Consider the following 24,938-nt stretch of genomic DNA (forward strand, 5'->3'; position numbering starts at 1 on the left):
AGTGGTTAATTGGCTATGTGGCAAAGAAAAGAAAGAGAGTGGGAATTACCTCTTCCCCATCTTTCAGGGCCAATGACCTTGCTTCCTACCTCAATGGGAATAAATGGGAGAAATCCAAAGGGATTTCCTGCAATCCCCTACCATCAGACCCACCCAGCCCCCAGCACCTGTGTCCATCTACACTGCCAGGGCATCACTCCAGCAATTCTCTCCCCTCCAAATCATCAGTTTTTCCCTCTGCTGAATCATTCTCAACAACATTTTCCTTTTTTCTCCTATCTTAAAAAAAAAAAAAAAATCAAAAAAATTTCATGTTCATTGCAGCATTATTTACAATAACCAAGACAGAAATAACTTAAGTGTCCATCAACAGATGAATGGACAGAGAAAATGTGGTATATACCCAATGGAATATTACTCAGCCATAAAAAAGAAGGAAATCCTGCCATTTGTGACAACATAGATGGGCCTTGAGGGCATGATGCTAAGCGAAATAAATTCAGACAGAGAAAGACAAACACTGTATGATCTCACTTATATATGGAATCTAAAAAAAACCAAACTCATAGAAACAGAGAAGAGATTGGTGGTTGCCATAGGCAGGGGGTGGGGTGATGGGCAAAATAGGTGAAGGGGGCCCAGAGGTACAAATGTCAATTACAAGATAAATAAGTTCTAAAGCTGTAATGTATAGCATGGTAACTATATCTAAATTTCTAAAACAGAAAAAAAATTATTTTGAAAAAATAAAAAACCTTTCTCTCGACCCTACTTGCCCCTCAAGACACCATCCTATTTCTCTGTTCCATTTTACAACAAAACTCAAAAAGTTCTATTTTCACTGTTCTCCATTCTCTCTTGAACCTGCTTAGATCAGACTTTCCCCCATCATTTCACCCCAAGGATCTTCACGTGGCTACATCTAATGTTCAATTTTTAGACTTTATCCCTCATAAATTTTCAACAGCATTTGACCCAGTTGCTAATTCCCTCCTCCTTGAAATACTTTCTTCCCTTGGCTTAAAGCTCCTTTTCCAACCTTACTGACACTCCTTCTTAATCCTCTTTGCTAATTCATCCTCATCTACCCAACCTCTTAATACTGGAAAAGCCCAGGGCTCAATCCTTAGAATGCCTCTCTTTTCTTAACTAACATTTGAGGCAGGCTGGGACCTGGGACCCTTTGCTGCAGTGCTTGCACCTGGACAAGCGTCTGCTCAAGCAACAAAACACAAAGAAACTATAAGGGACTAAAAATAACTGCGTGCATGCACAGTTGGGGCAAATCATGAACAATAAGATATACAAACTGTCACTTCTGAGGTGCCGGGAGCAAAAGCAGGCTACTGGGCATGATCCCTGCACACAGAACCACCAAGGGCGGGGGGAGACCACCCTAAGGGCCCCTCCGGCCTTACCCACTGATCTGCCCTCACACCCCGTTTAAGGAACCAGCCCCCCTGCCAGTCGGGGAGCGAGCAAGGGAACCTGTTAATTCTTCTTGCTCCCCCGTGCTGTAGCACGAGTCCCAGTAAAGCCTTGCCTGAATTTCTCATCCTGCCTCTTATCAACTTCTACTGATTAAAGAGGCCAAGAAGCCAGGTTGGTAGCACATTCACCCCCTTGATGACCTCATCTAGTCTCATGGGTCTAAGTATCCACATGCTGCTGGCTCCCAAATTTCCATCTCTGGCCCCCACTCTCCCGAAGTCCTGAGACTCATCTATCCAATGGTCTCCTCCGCTGTGCGTTTAATAGACATCTCGCACTTAACAGGTTCCCAACTGATTTCTGAATCTTTCCTCCCTAAAAGCTACTCCTCCCATAGACTTTCCCCACCTTATTAAGGGATGGTTCTATTTTTCCAGTCGCTCAGGCCAAAAGCTGAAATCGTCCTTGACTCTTCATGCCATCTCATGCCCCAAGTCAAATTCACAACAAATTCTGGAGGCTCCCTCTTCAGAAAACATCCAGAGTGCCACCATCGCTCACCAGCTCCACTCTCCACTCCCACTTCCACTGTTTTCCAAAGACCTATTATCTTCTTTTGAATTACTGCCATCGCCGCCCCCAACCAGTCTCCCTGTTTCCACCCTTGCCACTCTCAACATAGCAACCAGAGGATGCCTTTTAAAATGTAAGTTCTCTCAGGACTTCCCTGGTGGCGCAGTGGTTTAGAATCCGCCTGCCAATGCAGGGGACGTGGGTTCGATCCCTGGTCCAGGAAGATCCCACACGCTGCAGAGCAACTAAGCCCATGCATCACAACTACCAAGCCTGTGCACCTAGAGCCCGTGCTCCACAACAAGAGAAGCCAACGCGATGGGAAGCCCACGCACCACAATGAAGAGTAGCCCCCACTCACCACAACTAGAAAAAGCCTGTGCACAGTAACGAAGACCCAATGCAGGCAAAAATAAATACATGAATAAATAATTTAAAAGAAAATAAAATGTAAGTTATTTCATGTCACGTCCCTGTCCAAGACCCTCCACTGGCTCCCTTATCACCTAGAGCAAACACCAACGCCCTTGGAGTGACCTCTAAGGCCCAACATGAACAAGCTCCCCATCTCCTCACTATTCTCCCCCTCACTCCCTCCCACATCAGGCATGTTTCCACCTGAGGGTCTTGGCAACAGTGGTTCACTTTGATCTAGAACATTCTTCCCTCAGATATCTCCATGTCTTGATTCCTCAGCTCCTTAAGCTTATGGCTTAACCATTAACTTCTCAGTGAGGCCTCCTTTGATCACCCTCTTTAAAATTGTGGCACCCATTATCTCCTGACGTACTATGTGTTTTACTTGTTTATTGATTGTCTCTGGCCACTAGAATGCAAGTTCCATGAGGGCAGGAATTTTTGCCCATTTTGTCCACTGAATTCACCCGTGGCCTATAACATACCTGTTACGTGGTATGTGCTCGATAAATATTTGTTACATGAATGAATGACAACAGTTTTCAAAGCTAAATGGCTGGGATAAACTTTATTAATAACCACTTCCATAGGCATTAATCGCAATCAATCCTCACAGCACCTTACAACTAGCAGAGATAGATATCACTTATACTTTACAAAGGAGGAAAGGTGAATTTGAGGGACATTCCCTTGTTTTAAACCCTTAACAAGAGATAAGAGAGAAAATCAGGGTTCAAGTCTGAAGCCTTTCCCAACTAGTTTTCCAAAGGGTATCAGATTTGGGGAACAGGAAGTGACACCAATTTGAGGCCTGCTAACGTGGGCACAGAGACACTTTGAGAATAAGACAGGAATAAGCCTGGGGTCCTTGTAAGCCCAGGGAGATCCTGATGGAATTCACAACACAGGGTCACATTCAAATGGCCACAGAGATAAATCTTTCATTACCACCCTCACGTCTAGAAACGCTGGAGGCTCTAGTCAAACCAGGAACATGGCCACATGGAGACGAGCATCTGTTCCCCCAGCAAGTTCACTCTTGACACACTTCCCTGTCACACATTTAAGAGGATCAAATACGTAGGCCACAGTAGCTCTTTATTAACTCCCCAGTAATCTCACTCTTCTCCTGCGAACTTCGCTCTTCTGTCCCCTCCATCCTGTCTCCACTATCTCCCCTCCTCTAAGCATGCACAGTCCTCACCATCCCCGACAAGCCATGCCCCTACCCCTCCCACCCCAACCCTTATGCACAACACCCTGAAGATTATAGGTTTCTGCTCTGGTTCTCTGTTCTCTTGCCAGAATTCATGAGCTTGGCTTTCATTTTTTTCCTCCATAGAGAGTGAGATTAGGGAAAGAAGTTCAGCAAAGCAAAGGAAAAGAAGGAAGCTGGAAGCCCTCACATATTAATATTTTGAGACAGTTACTTTCTCCAGGCCTTCATTTTAATTATCTATTAAAACTGGGATGGCAATATTTACCTCCAAGGGTTACTGTTTTAACCTGTGTGTGAAGTGTCCAGCGTAGCGCCGGTCACGGAGGAAGCATTCAACAGACAGATGCTCACATTATGACCGTCAGTCATATATTTAAAAAATATCCATCGAGCACGTACCATTACTAGATACCATGCTAGGCACTGAGGAGGTACAAGTGAACAAAACAGACACACTCCCTGCTCTCCCAGAGCTTACATTCTAGAATAAAATTCACGAAGGCATGCCAGTGATTGCGGGTGATAAGAGGGATGAGAGGAAGAGTAGATGTCTGCCATCTTTAAAATATGAGGTCTGAATAAAATCATCCTGCTACTTTTTATCAACTATCTGCTTATAAATCATTCCTCTTTGTTTTTTTCCTTAACTATCTTTTACTTTTTTTTTCTTCTTTCAAGCTTAGCATATCTTTTCCTTATAGTCTAATTAGGGCTCTGTTGGTGTTTTGGTGGCTGCCTACATGAGATCAATGATGCAAAGGAATAAGGAAATATTAGCTTTGCAGGCCTCGTCCTGCCATCTTTGTCTCAAGGGGTTCCTCTCTGAAAACTTCCATGGATAATTCAAGAAGCTATTTTAAAGGCACTAACAGCCTCAACGGTTTGGAATAGGTAAGAATAAGAAGGAGGAGGAGAAAAAAGACTCGATTTACTACATCTCTCATTGTACCAGTGTAGATATTAAAACTGAAATGTCAATGACTCCAGAGAGATGCATTCACCAAGGAAGGATCAGGGAGTGATACACAATTTGGGCTGCTTTCTACACACTTGGTCACATCAATCCAAATGCCCAGAGGTACTAAAAAAACATGCCAGCCAAAGGGTTCAAAATTCCAACACACCTGACGACTGAATTGCCCTATTAGAGAACTTAAATACCAGTAAGGTCAAAACTCAAGAAAGAGATCCCAGACAGAATGCAAAAACAGCCACAATAAAAGGCACATCCATAGAGTTATCTCCCCTATGAAGCTTCGCAAGCAGGCAAGTTACTCATCCACACAAAAAATCATCTGTAAGGTACCGAGCACTGGGGCATTACAATACCTGCTCTGAAGAATTAAATGCATCAAGCACTACCACCAAATGCTGTTATGCCAAAAGGGAATCTATGAGGTTCTAAAGCAGTGACCTGGTGTGGAAACCATCAGAAGTATACTTGGTCTTTTTAAAAATTCTTTTAAGAATTGCAGACATGTCGTGGTGATATACATAAGACCCATCATGCTTATAAACATGTTAATGATCTGAATTCAGTATACTGAAAAAGAATTCAGCATCCTAAAAATTTGCCTAATAAACCCAAAAGTCCAGGCCAGATTATGCTCCTAGTCACAGAGGTCCTACAGTTTTATAAGGAGCTGTTAAGGTGGACGCCAAGATTTTAATGATACTTGCTCAATGTAAAACCTGTAGTTGCTGTGCAGGATCATCTAAAAATTGTGAAACTATCATAACAAGTCACAATAAAGTATCTGTCTCCCCATAACTACTGAGACATACCAATTTTTTCTTGAGTGCTATAAGTTTAGAAGAGAGTCTAACCTGCAAGGGGACAAATGATGAACAGACCTGATAGCTTAGTGGAGCCCTTATGGGTTAAACAATCAGACGGACCAGGGTTTGAATCATGGTTCCAGTACTCACTAGTAAGACTAAATTTTCTCATCTGTAATAATAAGCATAATAATATCTACCTCCTAAGATGGTTACAATTAAAGAAGGTAATAGCTATAAAGTACTTGGCTCAATCAATTATTACTGCCATTACAATAATTTTTAGATTTTATCTATTTGAATATTCCTGCTCTGTTCATTGCTCAAACTGGCTATACCCCCACCACCACCGAGAACCATTCCAAAGGACCACTGTAGCCTGATTCCCCCCGCCTTCCTTTCTGTCCCACCACCTGCCACCTTGCCTTTCCAAACGAACTTAACAATAGGCAGGCAAAGTGCTTTTCTGACATGTTGTGGCCATCATCAGTAAGCACCTGCTGGTCACACAGGTCTAGAGTTTTGCTACGTATGCTTCTCCTAGCCCTGAGATGCTAGTCATCGTTTTGAGAACAAGCATTTTCGACACATATTCTCACATTTGTTGCCAGCTCTTTTTAGGATGGAGGGGATAGTATAAAGCACATTCTGAGTTATGGATCCCAAATTGGGGAATCTCCAGAGGTTTGACGGACAAAATGAAGAAAAGGAGAACACACCCAGGAAGAATCATGCTCTTTGATTGGAACTAGTCACAGGTGATTGACCACAGGAAGATGGTCCTCCCATTGTTCACTGAATATGAGAAGACAATTTATCAGTAAATTGTCATGAACAGTAAAATATCATGAACAGTAAAACCTACAAGTTCATGGTCACCAACCTTACTCAACTAGACCCTCTACACTGCTCTGCAGCCCTTCTATCCTCCCTTTTCCTATTTTTCTCAGTGGCCGGTCAACCCTCTCACATCCCTCCTGAAATCTCCTACCCTATCACCCTTGGCTGTGCTCTCAACCCCCTGCTTCATTAAAAAAATCTCCAGTACCCAGTAAGGATGCCTTCAACTCCTACCATTACCATCTACAAATTTGCCTGATTTGGGCCTGTTCTCTCCTTCCTTTCTGCCCTAGCGGCAGGGGTGTCCCCCCTCTCCTGTCTAAGACTAAGTCCCCTATGTTCCATTCTCTTCCTTGTTTATCCTCAAGCTCCTTTCCCTATCAAATATCTTTTTCTCCTGTCTCTGAGCTCTCCCCCTCTCCTGGCTCTTTTCATTTAATATAGAAATATGCTCCTTCTTTTCTACTAAAAACAGACACACAAACAAAACAAAACCCTCCTGAGCTGTCCTGAGCTCTACTTTTCCTTCTGGCTGCTCCTGCCCCCCCTCTTCCTTGTCACTTCGAAGCTTCATGAAAGGCAACTCTCGTTTAATGACTCTGTGCAGGCACAGCTCACCATTACTGCACCCCCCACTCAAGATAGTTCCACTCCCCTCCCCACCATTTCTTTGAAGTGACTCTTGTCAAAGTCACAAAGTCATTCATTTGACAAGTAGATATTGAGTTCCTACTATGTGTCAGGCACTGATGAAGGCATTTAGATTATATCAATGAATGAACCAATGATCCCTCACTTCATAGAGCTTACATTTTATCAGGGGAGACAGACTAGTGATCAATAAATGCAACAAAAACCTGAATTATACAGTGCGATAAGTGGTTATAAGTGCTCCAGGAAAAAAAGAATACATTTATTAGAGTAAGGGGAATTGGAAGGAAGCAGGCAGGGTGCAGTTTCAAACAGAACAGTCAGGGTAAGCACCATTGAAAACTGGAGATGTGCACGAAGATTTTAAAGAGGTGAGGGATTTATCAGACAGGCATCTAGATGGGGGTAGAGTACTTCAGGAAGGAGAAACAGCTAGAGCAAGACCCTAAGGCGAGGACAGAAAAAAGGCCAGTGACAATGAGCTCCCAAATACAACAGACAGTCTGTCCTTATCTTATGTGACCTCTCTCTGACCGCTGACTCACACTTTCTCTCGCCTTGGCCTGGTTTGTACCACTCTCATCTCCTGTACCTCCCACCTCTTGGGCCATGTCCCAATCTCTTTCAGATACTGCTCCTTCTCTGCTTGTTCCCATGACAGTCATTAGGGCTCTTCACATATTCTATCTCTTTATCCTTGGGGTACAGAGTACCATCACACTTCCCTCTCCTTTCAAAGTTAGATGTGGCCATGTGACTTTAGCCAATAAAATAGAAGTGACATGAGTCAACTTCAAGTATCAGCTTTAAGAGCCACCACCTGATTTATATATAAATCATGAATATAAAATCATAAAATATAAAAATATATATAAAATACATTCTTTTTCTTGCCTGGAAAATGGGGACAATAACAAACTTACCTCATCAGACAGTTGTTAAGCTAACGTTCGCAAAGCACTTAATACTCATGAAGCACTAATACTCATAAAGTGCCTGATGTCCAATGCATAATAATAATTTTTATTGGGATTGTTATAATAATGAAATAAGACAATCTACATAAAGCCCTTAGCACAAAGTGCATGGTATATGCACATGGTCTTGCTTCAAAGGCTGTGCTCTGAACCATTTACTGTATACCTCCAGGTTTAGCTGCCCTAGAGGATAACATTAGTGTTTTGCCTCCTGCCTCTAAAACAATCATGGAAGCCTGTGTCGAGACGGACATTCCATCAACCCATGATGATGAGCTGCTCAACCTCACTGAATACAGTAGCATGAGCAAAAAACAGACTTTCCCTTGTGCTAAGGCAATGACATTTGGGGATTGTTCGTGACTGCTACATAGCCCAGCCCATTCTGACTGGCACAGCTTCCAAAGTGAGGCCATCCTCAGGTCCATACTCCACAGAGCTCTCCCTGGGTGACCTCATACAAGCCCCTGATTTCAACCACTACCAATGTACTGGTGACTAAATTACAGATCTGCTGAGTGCCTCACATAATGAGGTGCCTCATATAATCATTCTACTCAGCCATCATTCAGGTACCTTGAACTCAGTTATAGCAAAGAAATGTTTTCCTCTAAGCTTCCCCTCCCTTCAGTGTTTTTTGTTGTTGTTGCTGTTTTTGTTTTTGTTTATAGAATGAAGATATCACATCCATTTAGCCTCCCAAGCCAGAAACCAAGGCAACTTGAATTCCTCCCTTCCCGTCCATCCGCCTCACCTAATGAATGCATATCTGTCCAGCTCTCTGTTCTCACCATCTAAGTCCAGGCCCTCATCATGTCTGTAACACACAAGCTGGGAGCAGCTGCTCTCCTACCTCCACATGGTCTCCTTCCAACCTTTTCCCCATGCTGCTGCCGAAAGTTCAAGAACACAAATATGATCATTTCCTCTTCCTTCTTTACATCCTTCTCACTAGCTCCCCTCAGCTCTCCAGATAAAGCTGAATCTCTTTATCCTACCTTCTAAGACCCTTTATTATCCAACTCCTGCCAACCTTTCTAACCTCAGCTTTTACCTTTTACTTTTATATTAACCCCACTAAATTACATGGAGTCTCTCAAAAGCGATGCTAGCCGTTAACTATTATTGTTTATAGCAGCAGCAGCAGTAGTCATAACAGTATAGACCTTACTACTCTACGCTATAATCTCTGGTTTATTTATCGGTCTCCTTCAAGGGGCTGTAAATCGGATAACAAATCTTTAGTCTCATTCATCTTTGTATTCTCAGGGCCTAGTACAGAACTTAACACATGGTAGATACTCAATAAATGTTCGCTGAATGACTGAACAGCTGCCTGACCTACTCAAGAAATGAATGAATGAATGAATACATACATACATACACACATACATACCAAAATCAACAGATAAATGAATGAAGGAATCCTAACACTTCAAAGGGAAGACTTGCATTTCTTTCCTATACTCAAAACATAGGAAAAGTGCAATTGAGAGAAGGCTTTATTTCCATTTTCATCTCATCCTATTGCCTCATTCCTACAAGCTGCACCACCAGAACATTCCAAAAGGGCTTACCAGCTAAAACCAAAGGAGTCATGATGTCCCCAGATCTTCTCTTGCACTCTTGTTAAAAGATCTACAACTAAACCTTGGTAACACCAATAGAAGTACAATCTATATTGATTATGGAAATGGAAGTTATTACGGGCATCAAGATGGAACAAAGAAAATAGCAAAAGGTCAATTTAAAGAGTTCCCAAGTGAGATTAAAAACAGGGGAAAATGTGCAAAACAGTCTTTTCCCATCTTTATTTTTTCCCATCAGTTTCCTTTCTCCCTCTTTTTATCTCCCTTCTTTAACTAACAGATTAAACTAATAAAAACATGTGTTTTATTTCCCTTAAGTGACATTTATAGCAACATAAGATGGTAAATATCAAATGGATTATTTTCAGTGAAATAAACCTGCAAAAGAAATTTTGCAAACACTTTAATTATGGAAGACTTGACATGCAGAACACAATAGCAAACCTTGTTTTGAAGAAAAGAGAAAGTTTCAAGCTAAAATTGGTTCCAACCTGAATAGATCAGATTTTTAAGGAAATCTTCCCCGTGTCCTATAGTTGTCACTTCATTGGTTAGAGGATTAATCTTGAGCTGCTTCCCAATGAAGTTTCGGCAGGTTATCTTAAAAAAGAAAGGAGAGAACAAATATCACTTAGGTATTTATAGCCAAAAATTTGGCTTACTTGAAATGTTCATCGTATTTTTCATTTGTAAAAAAAAAAAAAAGAGAGAGATATAAAAAGATGCTATAAATAAAAGCTCCAGAGTAGTATCCAATTATGAGAACTTTTGGGGAAAAAAGTGGCTACATAATTTTTCATATTTCTTCTGTATAGCACAGCTGGAAAAGCATTAGGCAAATTATGCAGAGCAATTAGAATATGATTTTTCTGATATTCTATAAATTCACTAGTCTAAATATATCTTCCATTATGTAAGTTGAAACGTATTTAAAATAGAGGCTGCTTTTTCAATGGCAGATTTCCCCCCCTACTCAAAATTAACACAATTTAAATTTCCCTGGTGAAGTTTTCCAGAACTAACATCCTCTGTAGTATTTGTTTAAACTATTTTTAACAGATACTTGAGTCCTAAAGTTGTAAAATATCTGAAAACAGGACATTTTTAGACATAAGGTAATTCTTTTAAAAGTCCACCATCCTCTTGTCTCCATTTGTCCACTCCCACCAGCATCCCCAGTGAACTAACCTAATGCTCAAAATACAACCACCCTTGAACCCCAGTCTGATGTAGATGTTGTTTCTTTATTGTCCCTTGTAGGTACTTCTACAATGAGATGTAAAGACAGTCTAAGAAAATGCAAATTCCTTCCCCCAGCCTAATAAGGCCTTACTTGACCTAGTCCTTCCCACCTCTCCAGCTTCATTTAAAAGTCTTTATTGAATACCTATTATGTGCCAGGCACTGCTCCAAGCTCACAGATGATATAGCAGAGAACAAAATAAGCAAAAATTCCTATTGTTGTGGAACTTATTCTAGTGGAAATAGAGAGACAATAAACAAAATATAGAGTACATTATAAAATATACTAAGGAGCTATAAACGCTATAGAGAGAAATAGAGCAAACAACACATAATTTTAAATAAGGTAATGATGAAAGTCCTCACAGAGAATGTGATATTCAGCAAAGACTGGAAAAGCTGCAGGAAAAATCAATGTGGATATTTGGCGGGGGGCGGGCACAATTCCAAGCAGGGGAAGAGCAAATGCAAAGACCCTGGGGTAGGGTCTTCTTAAAGAACAGAAGAACACAGCAGCTGAAAGCTGCAGGGGAGTTAACAGAGACAAGTTACTGGTGATCACAGGGGGATGAGTTATGTGGGGCATTAAGGCCATGATGAAGATGTTAACTTTAACACTGAATCAGATGGGAAACCACTGCAGGGTTTAAAGCAGAGGAATGTCATGGTCTGACAGGTTTTTAAAAGGCTGTTCTATCTGCCATTAAGAATAGACTACAGGCTGGAGACAGGAGTTCAGGGAGGCTGGAAGCAAGGAAAAGAGTTAGGAAGTCATTGCATTAATCCAAGCAAACACAGCAGTAGCCTGGATGAGAGCAGCAGTGGTGGAGGCAGCGAGACGTGGTCAGATTCTGAATCTATTTTGAAGGGAGAGGATTTGGTAACCAACCTGACGTGGGGTGTAAAAGCAAGAGAGGAGTCAGGGATGCTCTCCAATGTGTCTGGCCTGAGCAGCTAGGAGGATGAGGTTTGCATCAACTGAAGTGGGCAAGACGTGGCAGAACAGGTTTGCTTGACATGTGCCAAATTCGAGAAGAGTCTTAAACATCTAAGAGATGATGCTGATAAGGCAATGTGATGGGTTTTTGATGAGTCAGTTTAGTTAGGCTAAACTATGAGGATGATGGGAAGGGAAGCATCCATTGTGTAGTGTATACACACTTCATCCTAGTTATTCAATCAAACACTAATCTAGGTGCTGCTGTGAGGGTATTTTTCAGATACTAATTAAAGTCCCTAATAAATTGGCTTTAAGCTAGGGAGATTATCGTAGGTGGGCCTGACCTAATCAGGTGAGTCCTTGACATGCTGGAAGTCTTCAGACTCCAAACTCCAAACAGCATCCAGGTCTACAGCTGCTCTCTCCTCACTGGATCCTCCCTCACTGACTGCCTATGGAGAACAGCTTCTGGCCACACCTGTAGGGTTCCTTCCTTTTCATGATCCCAACTGCCTACCCAATGGCTTTTGAACTTGCTTAGTGAGCCCCCATGATCATATAAGCCAACTCCTTTTAACGAATCTTGATAGGTAGATAGATAGATAGATCAACAGACAGTTAATTCTAACTAGTTTTGCTTCTCTGACTGAACCCTGACTGATACAGGCAGTCAGATATGTCAACACAGAATTCACGAGAAAGGTCTAGCCTGGTGATGTAATTTTGACCCACAGATTGAATTAACTCTCCAAGGGAGAGTGTGCGGATAGAGAAGACAGGAGGACCAAGAACAGAGTGTTGCGCTACACGAACACTGAGACATTGCGGAGGAGAGGAGAAGGAGGAAGAGGCAACAAAGAAGACTCAGAAGGAGCAGCCTCTCCTTTGTCCCCTCCCCCTCCTCTGCTACACTGCAGCATGCGGGCCGTCTTCCTGTACCATCTCAGGGCCTTTGCCCTTGTTCTTCCCTTGGGCTGGAATGCTCTTTCCCAGCATATGGCCGGCCCCTTCCCACTAAATGTTTCCATCTCCAAGGGCCTTCCTGATCCCCTTGGCTCAACTTTCTACCCCCCACCCCAGCCTATCTCTATCCCACTGACCTATTTTATTTTCCTCAGAGAATTTATGATGGTCGTAGATCTTTTTATCTGTTTACATGCTTATTAACTAGCCCTACTTCCACCCCCTCTGACACTAAACTCCATAAAGCGAGAACTCAAACTGTTTTCTCTCTACATAGACTATGCCAAGGCGATAAGGAACCTTTGTGAAAAGGAGAAAATGGAGTCCTCGCTGGGTGGCTGCAACCCACCACATGGACTGGTGTGTGGGGCACGGACTGAATCCAGGACCCCCAACATATGCCAGGAGCCCTCAGGCAGGACACACACTGGACATCTGAATGCAATGGCTCTAATCTTAGGGAGTCAATACATATTTAGTAAGTTAATAAATGAGAGAATTTACATGCCTCTTCCCTCCCCCTACCTAACTTAAAGCTGCACCATGATGCTCATGGGCCTTAGGCACTTTTGCCTTCATGGGCCCACTGCTCCATCAAAAAATATTAAAAATTATATTGTATGGCTCCTTTGGTATAAACATAAATAGATGAATTGTAAAAACTGAAACATTTTCTTTGACCTAAAAGTTACTTTTTTCTTCTTATTTTAAAAGAAATTAAAACATTTAGTGGCTCCTAGAAAGGTACTGTGGCTCTAGACACTGTTCCCACTATGCCTACTGGGTAAATCAGCCCTGACCTGAATATAAGCTCCTGTGTACCAGGACTTTATTTTTGTTTTCCCTGCATCTGGAAAATACTGGCACCGAGCAACTCTCAACAATGTTTTGCTGATTTGAATGATAAATGCCTAAGTGAAAATAGGAACATTTATCTGATTCCCAAATCTTGCTATTTACATGTGTACTAATAAGAAATCACCACTGCATGAATAACAGAGCCAAACTTACCTTCTGTTCATATTCAGCCTCATATCTTACGCAAGGCTGTTGGGTAATATCTGGGCCCTTGCACTTGGATATTCGTAGAAGAAGCTGGCGCTGTGCGTACACCAGGAGTGGCGTCACTTGCTCTGTATATCTCTCACTAGACAATGGTAAAAATATATTAAAAACAAACGTTAGTAAAGAAACACTCTTCTCAGTGAAGTCTGCCCCTGTTAGCTGCCCTTACAGCGGTACCTACTGCGAAACTGTATTGAACTGAATGGCGAGTGATACAAGTGTTTCCCATTTTTCTACTTGATATACAAGTTCCAGAGATTTTAATACAAAGTCGTGGATCCATTTCAAATCAACCACATTGACATCATCCAGAGGATGCTCAAAGGTAAGGCTAGAACCACCGTTATCATTTTTGATATCTCCATAGCAACTTGGAACACTGAACTCTCCTTCTTCAACAGTCTGCAAGTAGCACATGGAAAAAAATTGTGTAATTTCAGATTTTACTACATGTTTTTTCTGAACACTGAATGTATAGCTAAAAATATAACATGGAAAAGAACTGAACAGAAAATAAATTTAATATTTTTATTATGCAAATCAAAGCTTGATGACACCATCCAACAGCACTTCTGCAATGATGGAAACGTGCTTCATCTGTGCGGTTCCATACAGAAGCCGCTAAGCACATGTGGAAGCTGAGCTGTTGAAGTATGACTAGTGCAACTAGATTTTTAAGTTTATTTAATTTTAATCATTTAAGCCTAAATGTAAATAGCACGTAAGCCTAGTCATTACTATACTTGCTGGTACATAGTCACTATTTAAGTAAGGATAGTAAACCAATAAATAAGGTAAAGTTTTGAGGAAAAACAGGTTATAGTATACACAAATAATTAAATTTCCCTAATACACTGGTTACATTCAGTTGTAGAATAATATGTCCAATTCCCCAATGCAAAAGGTCAAACTTATGGAGAAGAAAATCTTCCAGAAGACCCTCTTTTTGCCTAAGTTAGAGGTACTCTGTAACTGTTGTGTTCATTTCCTCTAAGTCCCTGATGCATTTGTGTAAACCCTTAGAAATTTCTGAGGCAAAGCAAAGCCTGTTAGATCCACCTACTGGCCGGACTATAGCCCAATAAACAGTACCTCAAGTCTAGCCCCTCCCTCCCATAGGATTCATAGTCCTTGAATTTGGAAGAGATCTTGAAAGTCATCTGGCTGTGAAATGCCATATGCGTACCTGAAGTCAGGCTACGAAGATGTGGATAAGAGGTGTGACATACATGACCTACGTGACTTTGCCTCCTTAGCACAGTGCCTGGCACCCGGGACATGCTCAATAAAAGACAGATGTCATTTTATTGATGTTATGAGCTCCGTCCCTGTCATCTAATAATCAAAAGTCAAGGAGCTCAAGATGACATCAGTCCCATTTGTCTAAGTCCTCATGCCGTGTGGATGAAAAGCGGCAGCCAGTTATGATGACAGGTGATCGATCCAAAGTTATTGCCAAATTTGTTAACATTTCTCCATTTCTAAGCCATCCATAAAGAAAATCACAAATGGGGTCATACCATCCTCACAGGAGTCCAGCAGGGCAACCACACTATCTAGATTCATATTTTCACCAATAAAAAACTGGTAGTTTTTTAAATTAGTAAGGAAGTGCTTGATTTATTCTGTAGCCTCTGTCATAAAAGGTTTTACTCTTTCTGGTTTCTGTTCTTCAAGTCTGCCTCTGATTGATTTCATGCAAACTCTAATTTACTTCTTACAGCCCTCTTTTTTAAAACTGATTTTCTGCAAGCAATGGTTCATGACAATATCAACACCAGTGATTACTGTGCTTTCAGTACCTTCACCTAGGGTACTGAAAGCACTGTACAGCAGAGTACATTCCCATCAATGTTATCCTCTGTCCTACTGACCATCTTCCCTTCCACCTCCAGGCACAGCCCGCTCTCGATCTCCAGGAACTTATAAATGTCAGGGAATATCTCATGATGGCTGATGAGGTCCTGGTAAATAATTGTGATGGCAGCTGGAGAGAGATGACAGCTGCCCTGGCTTAGCAGGTGCCCAGAGCTCAGAGTGAGCATGGTGAAACCAGAGGGGGAGGGAGAGCAGGTGGAAAAAGTGATATCGAATTCTGTAAATACTTTTTCTGTATCTATTTCAATGGCCATGTGATTTTTCTCCTTTATCCTATTAATATGGTGAATTACACTGATTGATTTTCAAATGGTAACCTTACATTTCTGGGATTAACCCCCCCTTGATCATCATTTGTATATATTATATATATAATTTGCATATTTTATATCTTACTGGGATTGATTTGCTAACACTTCATTAAGGAGTTTTGTGTCTATGTTCATGAGTAATATTGAGTCATACTTTTCTTTTTGACATATCTGTCAGGGTTAAGCTGGCCTCACTTCTAAAAAAAAATGGTATATGATTTATTATTTCTTCCTTGTGTGTTTGCTAGAATGCTGCAGGGAAATATTCTGGGTCTAGAGTTTTATGTCAAGGTTTCTGATTATGAGTTCAATTTCTTTAATATATTTGGGTAATTCATTTTTTCTATCACTTCTTGTGTCAGATTTGTTAAGTTGTACTTTCTAATAGACACATCCATTTCATCTAAGTTATCAAATTCATTAGTAAAAATTGGTCATGACATTCCCTTATTTTTCTTTTAATATATATAGGAACTGTAGCTATATCCCTCTTTCATTACTACTATTAGTAATCTGTGATTTTCTCACTTCTGTTCTTCATCAGTATTCCTAAGATTCTGCCAATTTTAATAATACTTTCAAAAGATTAATTTACTGACTTTATTTTCTGGGTTGTTTTTTTTTTTTTTTTTTTTCTGTACGCGGGCCTTTCACTGTTGTGGCCTCTCCCGTTGCGGAGCACAGGCTCCGGATGCGCAGGCTCAGCAGCCATGGCTTACAGGCCCAACCGCTCCGCGGCATGTGGGATCTTCCTGGACCGGGGCACGAACCCGTGTCCCCTGCATCGGCAGGTGGACTCTCAACCACTGCGCCACCAGGGAAGCCCTTCTGGGTTGTTTTATATCTAATTTATTTCTGCTCTTACCATTTCCTTCATTTCTTCTTATTTCTATTATTCTTTTTACTTTCTTTGGGTCTAATTTACTCTTCTTTTTCTAGCTCCCATAGATGAACACTTAAATGATTGATTTATATCTTTCTTCCTATTTACTAAACATTTAAAGCCATAAAGTTTCTGTTAAGCACTGGCTTATTTACATCCCACAAATTCTGATATGTTATTATCAGTTGAAATACTTTTAAAATTTCCCTTGTGTTTTCTTCTTTGACCCATGGATTATTTAGAACTGTGTTATTTAATTTCCAGATATTTGGAGATTTTTCTTCCTACATTATATTAATCTGTTTATAATGTAGCAGTTAGAAAACACACTCTTTCAGATTTCAGTCTTTTAAATTTTATTAGGACTTATTTTATGACTCTGCATATGATACATCTTGGTGAACACACCATGTGCCTTGTGCTCTGTTTCCAACCAATCTTAATTTGTACTGCACGTCACTTCTGACACTAACTACCCCAGTGTCAGGGTCAGACTCCACAGTTTAAGGGCTCAGTGCTCACTGGAGATGCCAGCCACAAGTCTCAGGGTCACTCGCACTTCTGACTGACGAGCTTTAAGTTTGGGTTCAATCATTTCCTAGAATGACTCAAAATTCACTGATACAGTTTTCTTATAAAGGATACAACTCAGGAACAGCCAAAAGGAAGAGGTGCATAGAGGTAGGTCTGGAAGGGTCCAAGATGAGGAGATTCTGTGCCCTCTCTCTATGGAGTCAGGGCCTGATACCCACCCGACACCAATGTGTCCACCAAACAGGAAGCTCTTCAAGCTTTGGGTGTCCAGAGTGTACTCTGAATCTCTGTTATTTGGTGCATACACATTTATGATTAGTATGTCTTCCTGATTAATTGAGCTTCTTCTCATTAGGAAATGTCCCTCTTTCTCTCTCAAAATACTTCTTGATATGAAGACTATTTTATCTAATATTAATATAGCCTCACCAGCTTTTTTTGTTTACTATTTTCGTATTTTAGGCTATTTTCTTTCACTGTTTTATTTTCAATCTGTTTCTTTATACCCAGAAGTGCTTTTTTTTTTTTATAAATTTATTTATTTATTTTTGGTTGCATTGGGTCTTTGTTGCTGTGCACGGGCTTTCTCTAGTTGTGGCGAGCGGGGGCTACTCTTCATTGCAGTGTGAGGGCTTCTCATTGTGGTGGCTTCTCTTGTTGCAGAGCACAGGCCCTAGATGAGTGGATTTCAGTAGTTATGGCATGTGGGCTCAATTGTGGCTTGCAGGCTCTAGAGAGCAGGGCTTAGTTGTGATGCACGGGCTTAGTAGTAGTTGTGCACGGGCTTAGTTGCTCGACGGCATGTGGGATCTTCCCAGACCAGGGCTCGAACCCACGTCCTCTGCATTGGCAGGCAGATTCTTAACCACCGCGCCACCAGGCAAGTCCCAGAAGTGCTTCTATTATGGACAAGTACACGTCCTTCTCTTTTATCCAGTCAGACAATCTCTGTCTTTTAATTAGGGTATTTAATCCACTTATAGTAATATAGTTATAGATATAATTGGGTTAGATTATTTGTTATTTGTTTTCTGTTTGTCCCATGTGTCTGTGTTCCTCTTTTCCTGCCTTCTTTAATTGACTATTATTTAGTTTTCCACTTTACTTTTAGCTTCCATTTGGCATTTTAGCTATATCTCTTTTTTGGTAGTTATTCTGGGGATTATTAAATGCATACTTAACTTATCACATTCCACTTGAGAGTTAATATTGTACCACTTTAAATAAAGTTTAAAAGCTTATGACAGTTTAATTTTATTTGCCCTCCCAGTTTTTTGTGCTATTGTTCATATATTTTACATCTGAAAATGTTATAAACCCCACGACTCAAAGTTTTTATGTGTTTATTAATTTTCAATGTGTTTGGGGTGTATGATGTTTGCATTTTTTTCAATTTTATTTTCATGCTTTAAACCACAGTGTGCTAGATTTGAGATGGCTGTAAATTCTACCACGTCTAGTGTAACAAAACATGGACAGATAAAGCAGTGAAATAAATATCAACCAACAAGCTACATGATCTGTCTTAGGGTCTGTTTCTTTCTCTCTCAAAAAGATTGCTATGAGGATTAAATGCATTTAGATTAGTTTAGGTAGAAGCTGGAGCTCAGTAAATGTTACTTTCTGTTCCATTTAAGAAACTGAATTTTCAGGCAGATATTTTTAATTAACATCAATGTACTGCAATATACTGGGAACCAAATAACAATGAGAAACAAATGAAATACAGACAAACTAAATAACTCAAGCAAAATATTAATTTCTACTTATCCCAAGCTGCATGGTACAAAGAATTTGTTAATTAACCTACAATAAAAAGAATTACCCAAATACTCTTACCTTAACAGAACTGATATTTGGTAGTTCTATTAACATGTCAATAAGTAATTCTGCCCCCAAATAGAATGGTAAAACAGAAATAAAGAGGAAACTGTCCTGGCTAATAGGAAATGTTTCAAACAGATCCACTGCTTGTTTATGAAGTATTTGTAGCTCCTGAGTAAAGTTCCAAAGAGCCCGACAGCAGTTCTGAAGCAGAGTCCAATAGCCGCCACGATGAGCGAGAACCTAAGACAAACACAACATTCAAAAGATGCCGAAGTTCCCAAAGTTATGGATCTCTGAACAACTTCCTCTTCCTGCAAATATTCTACATCAATAGTAAGAGTAACTAACACCATTTGTTATATACTACTTACATGTGCTAGACACTCTGGTAAGACATTTATATGCATTATCTCAGTTCATTCTAACGACAACTCCTATGAAGTAGGTATGCACTAGTATTCTCCTCAATTTACAGATGAGGAATTGGAGGCATGGGGCTAAACTGCCCAAGGTTATGAGTCTACTAAGTGATGAGCTAGGATTTGCACACCAGCAGTCTGACTCCAGCACGCCCACTGTTCTAGGTGCTGGGAATGTCACAGCGAGCAAGGGAAACTGGGCCTGCCCTCGTGAGGCTTCAGTCTATTAGGAGAGACCGATACCAAATAAGCAGACAAATAAAAATACAACTTCAGGGAATGATAAGTGTTGTAAAGGCAAATAAAGCAGAAATGACTCAGAACGTGATGAGGGTGAGAGGACAGGTCCTTTTATACAGGGTGGTCAGGAGAGAAGTTCTCTGTGAGGTGAAGTATGAGCAGAGCCCTGAATGTTGAGTTGAACAAGTCATGTGAAGGTGGGGGTGGGAGTGTTGGGAGAAGAACATTCGGGGCTGAGGGAACAGCAGGTGCAAAGGATGGAGGGTGAACCTGAGGGCTGAGGAGGGAGCAAGCTTAGTGCTTTCAGAACCCCAGAGGGGAGAGTGGACTGCACAAGAGCAAGAGGAGTGAGTCCTGAGAAGTGAGCAGAACCCAGACCTTCTAGGGCCCTGAAGCTGGTACAAAGGAGCAGAGGATGCAATGCTCATGGTCAAGGCAGGTGATGTGGGTTTACTTTACATTTTTATAAGGTCACTCTCTCTACTTCACGAAGAAAGTGGGCACTTAAGTATTCCTTTCTCATCTAGAAAGAATAAATTTCTTCTCATCTCTTGAGAAGTTTGAAGTACATCCCCTTCTTGCTATGAGAAAAAGGAAACAAATTTCTTTGTAGATAATGATTCCAATTCTGAGTTTAATATTCTATCATATAATATTTAACAAGAAAAAGACAAAAGCATTTGACAGAAGACACAGGTAGCCTGGAGAAGCAGGAGGTCAGGGGGGAAGGGACAGGGCTTCCCCGTGGCCTAGAAAGATCTTCCCCTGTGCTAGAGGGGAGAAAGGAGTCTATGGTGCCCAGGAGGGATCAAGAGCCCGAAGAAGAACCCCTGGTGTCACTGGAGAAGCCCATGTCCCAAGTGTGGCTAGAAAGCAGCAGAGGGGTGTCTGAATATTCATGGAGACTTTGTAGACAAGGACAAAGGCCACCTCAGCTCTGGGTGGATGTATGACTATGACTAAAGGGGCTTTCCCTCCTCCCTCACAACTTGACCAAATGTGAGACCTCAGTCCCATGGCAGGCAAGCCTTACAGATGACTGACATAAAATCCAGCAAATTTAATCTCACCGATGAAACTAAAATTATGTATATTAAGTAAATAAATGTATCATACATGCCCAAATTCATGGGCTGAGATTTACGTCCACTACATTAACAAATAAGAAGGACCACCTTACCATTGCTCTCCTGCAATATAAAAAGATTTTCATAAAATGATCCAAGAGACCCACATTTGCTGAGTGATCCTTTTCTTTACCACTGAGACCTGATTGAGAGTCTGATTCATAACCTGTTTGTGTCTTGGAAACATTTTCATCACTCATCGTGGAATTAAGAAATGCCGAAAATTCTTCTCCATCTACAGTACAAATATAAAGTATATTATTATTGAAAAGAGAGTTAAGTTCCAGGAAACACAACAGGTGACTAGCATCAAATGAATAATTCAGATAACAAGCGCTACATAAATTTGAAGAAAGGACAGAATTATCATGGATATGCTGAACCCGGGAAAGTTTCCAGAGAAGGAGGCTTTTAGATTAGGTCTTAAAGGGTGATCATGATTTAGCTACGTGGGAAGAATACAGAGACCATTCCAGGCAAGGGTGATGGCCAAGGGAATGATGCAGAGGCAGGAATGTCATGCTTTGGGGGAGAAGAATGACAGGATCCCACTGTTCCTTAATTTCCCCGCAAACAGGCCACTCCCTGGACACACACGCCGGAAGGTGAGGAGCATCCCCTGGTGTTAGGCAGTGCAGCAACCCTGATCACTCGTTCTCCCGCTGCTGTGCTATAAAAACACAGAGGATTTCTCCTGCCACAAACATTCCCTTACTAGAACTCTGCATTAAATAATAAGTCTCAATAGCAGAATATTTTATTGCCAATTTCATGGGAGGTCTTAGGGAGCTACTTTAAAAAAAACTCAAGAAGCTATATATACTGTAATGTACATACAAAACATGGACTCTTTCTATGTCCACGGAATTTACTTTCAAATACTTTAATAGTCCTGGTATGACATGCAGGTACCAGTTAAACTTAAACTATACCCTAGAAGAAATTAAAAAGCACGTTAAGTACCTCAAATCTGAATCAACCCCCCTGGGGCAGTTAACCAGCATATGAAATATCCTGTTCAGCAATAAGCCATATAGGATTTAAAATGCCATTTCTGAAAATCTATATAAGAGGGTTTGTACTAGCATAAAGATATTAGAAATAAATTTTTATTTGTGAAATGAGTGGTATTCAAGATAGGTGATTGTTTAGAAATAGTGTCATCAGTGCAACACCCAGAGAGCCCTGTTCACCTACATCTCTCCACGTCCTGGAGGCCCCAGTCACCTGACCAGAAGACAATACTGGTTGGTCCTGCCATGAGGGTATTACTGCCTTCATCTTGGAGAGAGCTTTCATGGAAGGTGATAATTACAGCTCCTAAGGCAAGAGCGGACTGCCCTGAGTACAAAATCGGAACGATGAAACAGCTGCATGATGTTTTCATGCCTGCTTACATCAGTATGTTTGGTGGAATTTGTTCTGAAACTTACTTCCACTAAAACATAAAACCTGACGGCAAGTCTTCACTTACCTTGACCACTGGAGGCTACCAATATTTTTTAAAAGAACATTATATTTGCTGAATGGCCAAACTGATTTAGAGGAGAATCCTACATAAATATTTCCAAATATATATGATGATGCCACAAAAATGTAGAAATTTTTTTAAAAATAGAATAAGAATCTCCTACAAAATATCACAACTCAACTAAATTCCTAAGTCATTGGAAAATGATGTGTGTAGCTCTGTGTCTATGGGGGGGTGTACGTGTCAGGGTATGTGTGTATGTATGTGTTGCATTTGTGAATAAAAAAATCTAAAGACAATTGGATAGCATAGAACATATTTATTTTACCTGATGGTAAGACAGCCTTTCTTCTTTTAGCTGTAAGAAGGAAATCAAGCATCGCTTTATAGTTTTCTAGAGTCAATTTTCCTGTTGGTAATACTGTTCCTGAATTATACAGTGAGAACATATTAGGATCAAATGACCGGAAACTGCAAAGGGGAAAAAAACTCATTAAAAGAACAATATAAGCAAAATTGAATTAATTCTGTCAAATACCAAATAAATAAATACATGTTTTAATAAAATGGAATTTAGCACCAAGTTACCCTGATACAAATTCGGTCACTGTCTAATTTTTGTGCCGCCAAGTAATCATACACGAACGGCCGTGTGTGACTGGCAGGTCGGAGAAGAAGAGCTCTCGGTGTCCAGGGGACAGTGAGGAAGTCCATCTGATCTGAACTGTTTTCCCTTTCACAGCCTCAAGAATGGGTCACTTTGCCAAAAGCCTTTCCTGTTAGTCAAGCAATCTAACTGCTTCTTAAATGCTAACCTGGTCTAGCCCACATAGACCAGAATTTTACTTTAAACAAAATTCTGGAGAAATAGAAACTGGATCAAGTTCATTGTGGGTTTCAACCTGCATATTGTTCACTGGATTACTGAAATAAATACCCTCTTAATTCATATCCCTGTCACCATTCTTTCCCTCCTCCAATCCATTTGATATGCTGCTGTCAGAGAAAGTGCCTATCATAGACCTGCTTTAAAAAAAAAAACAACTTAATAATCTTCCACTGTATATAAATTAAAGTTAAGATTTAATAGACTGTTAAGACGCTCCATGATCTGGTACTGATCTACTTTTCTAATCACTTCTCACCACTCCCTTTCACATGCCCTAGATTCTGGTCAGACCCCTGGGGGTTCCCATCCTGTGTTTCCTACCTGGGCTCTTGACTCATTCTTCCACCTATCCGAAATGCCTATTTCCCTACCTGCACATTTCTAAATCTTGCCTGTCCATCAGGACCCAAGGCAAGTGGCTTCTCCCCGTGAAACCTTTCCTGTTAGTCTCATCAGGAGAAAGCCTCCTCCCAAGGAACAAAGACTTTATGTGCACTTCACTTTTTACCATTATTTACAATTATTCGTGAACATTTGTGAGCCACACTACCAGACTCCAACTTGTATATACTGCTCACCTTTGAATGCCCAGGTACTTAACTCAGCACCTGGTATCTAATAGGTGCTCAACAAGGGTTTTTTTTGGCCACGCTGTGCACTTGCAGGATCTTAGTTCCCCGAACCAGGGATTGAAACCCAGACCCACGGCAGTGAAAGCTCAGAGTCCTAACCACTGGACCGCCAGGGAATTCCCTCAATGAGTTTTTTTTCTGTTGTTCTTGTGTTTTTAAAGAAAGACTCTGGTTACATAGAGTTACTCTGGTTACGTGGTATTCCATATTACGTATTTATGTTCTTTTTTTTATCTCCTATAAACAACACTTTAGCCAAAGACAATCAACAAGAACTGGAAAATGTCTTTGGAATTAATGACAGAAAGTTTACATTGTATGAGAAAATACAACCTGTGTTTATACAGGCTTAAAATATACCTCTAAATGAAACAGAGATTTGCCTAATGACTACTAATATAATTTCTGTACAATTAATATTAAACTTCTCTTGGAAAATTCACTTTCCCCTTTCACTGAAAGCTATATTGACTAATATATTCAAAATATATGCAAATTAGTACTTCATAAGCACTTCAGCACTCATTTGGGAAAGATTCTGAGATAAGTTTAAAAATATACCAAAGGTCAGTACAGACTGAAGCACTTTGTAAACCTCTTTAAGTTATCATCAGCATTGGAGCCCTGCTCATAGAAATACAACCCATGTTCTTGAGACTAAAGAAGTATTATTCATTGATAATATACTCTACCTGACCATTACCAATGACGAACCGAATTTCATCTTTGCATGTTCCCCTAGCTCTGTTAAAAGCAGGTTGAAGTGTGCGCTTGCCAGATACAGGTTCATCTGAGCTTTCCAGGGCATCTCCTCAAGAAATATTTGATGAAACCTCTTCTTTTTAACATAATTTAATATTAAAGGATTCAAGTTATCTACCAGGAATCGATGTGCTACTTTTCGAACATCAGCTCTCTTATTTCTGCAGAGGGAGAAGGAAGTTTTGAAATTATACGAACTTCCAGACATTTAACAAAGAAGAATGATTCCAATTTGTACAAAATACATCAAGAAGTCACCTGACTGCCCTTATGCAAATG

The 24,938-nt window shown here is 40.6% G+C and overlaps 1 protein-coding gene and 1 pseudogene across 2 annotated transcripts in view; both read right to left on the reverse strand.

Moving 5' to 3' along the window:
• The window catches only part of CFAP54 (cilia and flagella associated protein 54), a 301,722-nt gene that overhangs the window by 135,100 nt on the left and 141,684 nt on the right, over positions 1–24,938 (reverse strand). For both annotated transcript variants that reach the window (XM_073788328.1, XM_019952057.3), the window contains exons 33-39: positions 24,590–24,820; positions 22,705–22,847; positions 20,959–21,140; positions 19,132–19,359; positions 13,868–14,088; positions 13,633–13,768; positions 9,968–10,076 (exon numbers count right to left, since the gene is read on the reverse strand). In XM_073788328.1, coding sequence (XP_073644429.1) covers positions 9,968–10,076; positions 13,633–13,768; positions 13,868–14,088; positions 19,132–19,359; positions 20,959–21,140; positions 22,705–22,847; positions 24,590–24,820 — 1,250 coding nt within the window. The remainder of the gene's footprint in view (positions 1–9,967; positions 10,077–13,632; positions 13,769–13,867; positions 14,089–19,131; positions 19,360–20,958; positions 21,141–22,704; positions 22,848–24,589; positions 24,821–24,938) is intronic.
• LOC101328725 (translationally-controlled tumor protein-like) lies at positions 14,111–16,503 on the reverse strand (annotated as a pseudogene).

This window comes from Tursiops truncatus, chromosome 11 (genome assembly GCF_011762595.2).
Source record: "Tursiops truncatus isolate mTurTru1 chromosome 11, mTurTru1.mat.Y, whole genome shotgun sequence".
NCBI classification, from domain to species: domain Eukaryota; kingdom Metazoa; phylum Chordata; class Mammalia; order Artiodactyla; family Delphinidae; genus Tursiops; species Tursiops truncatus.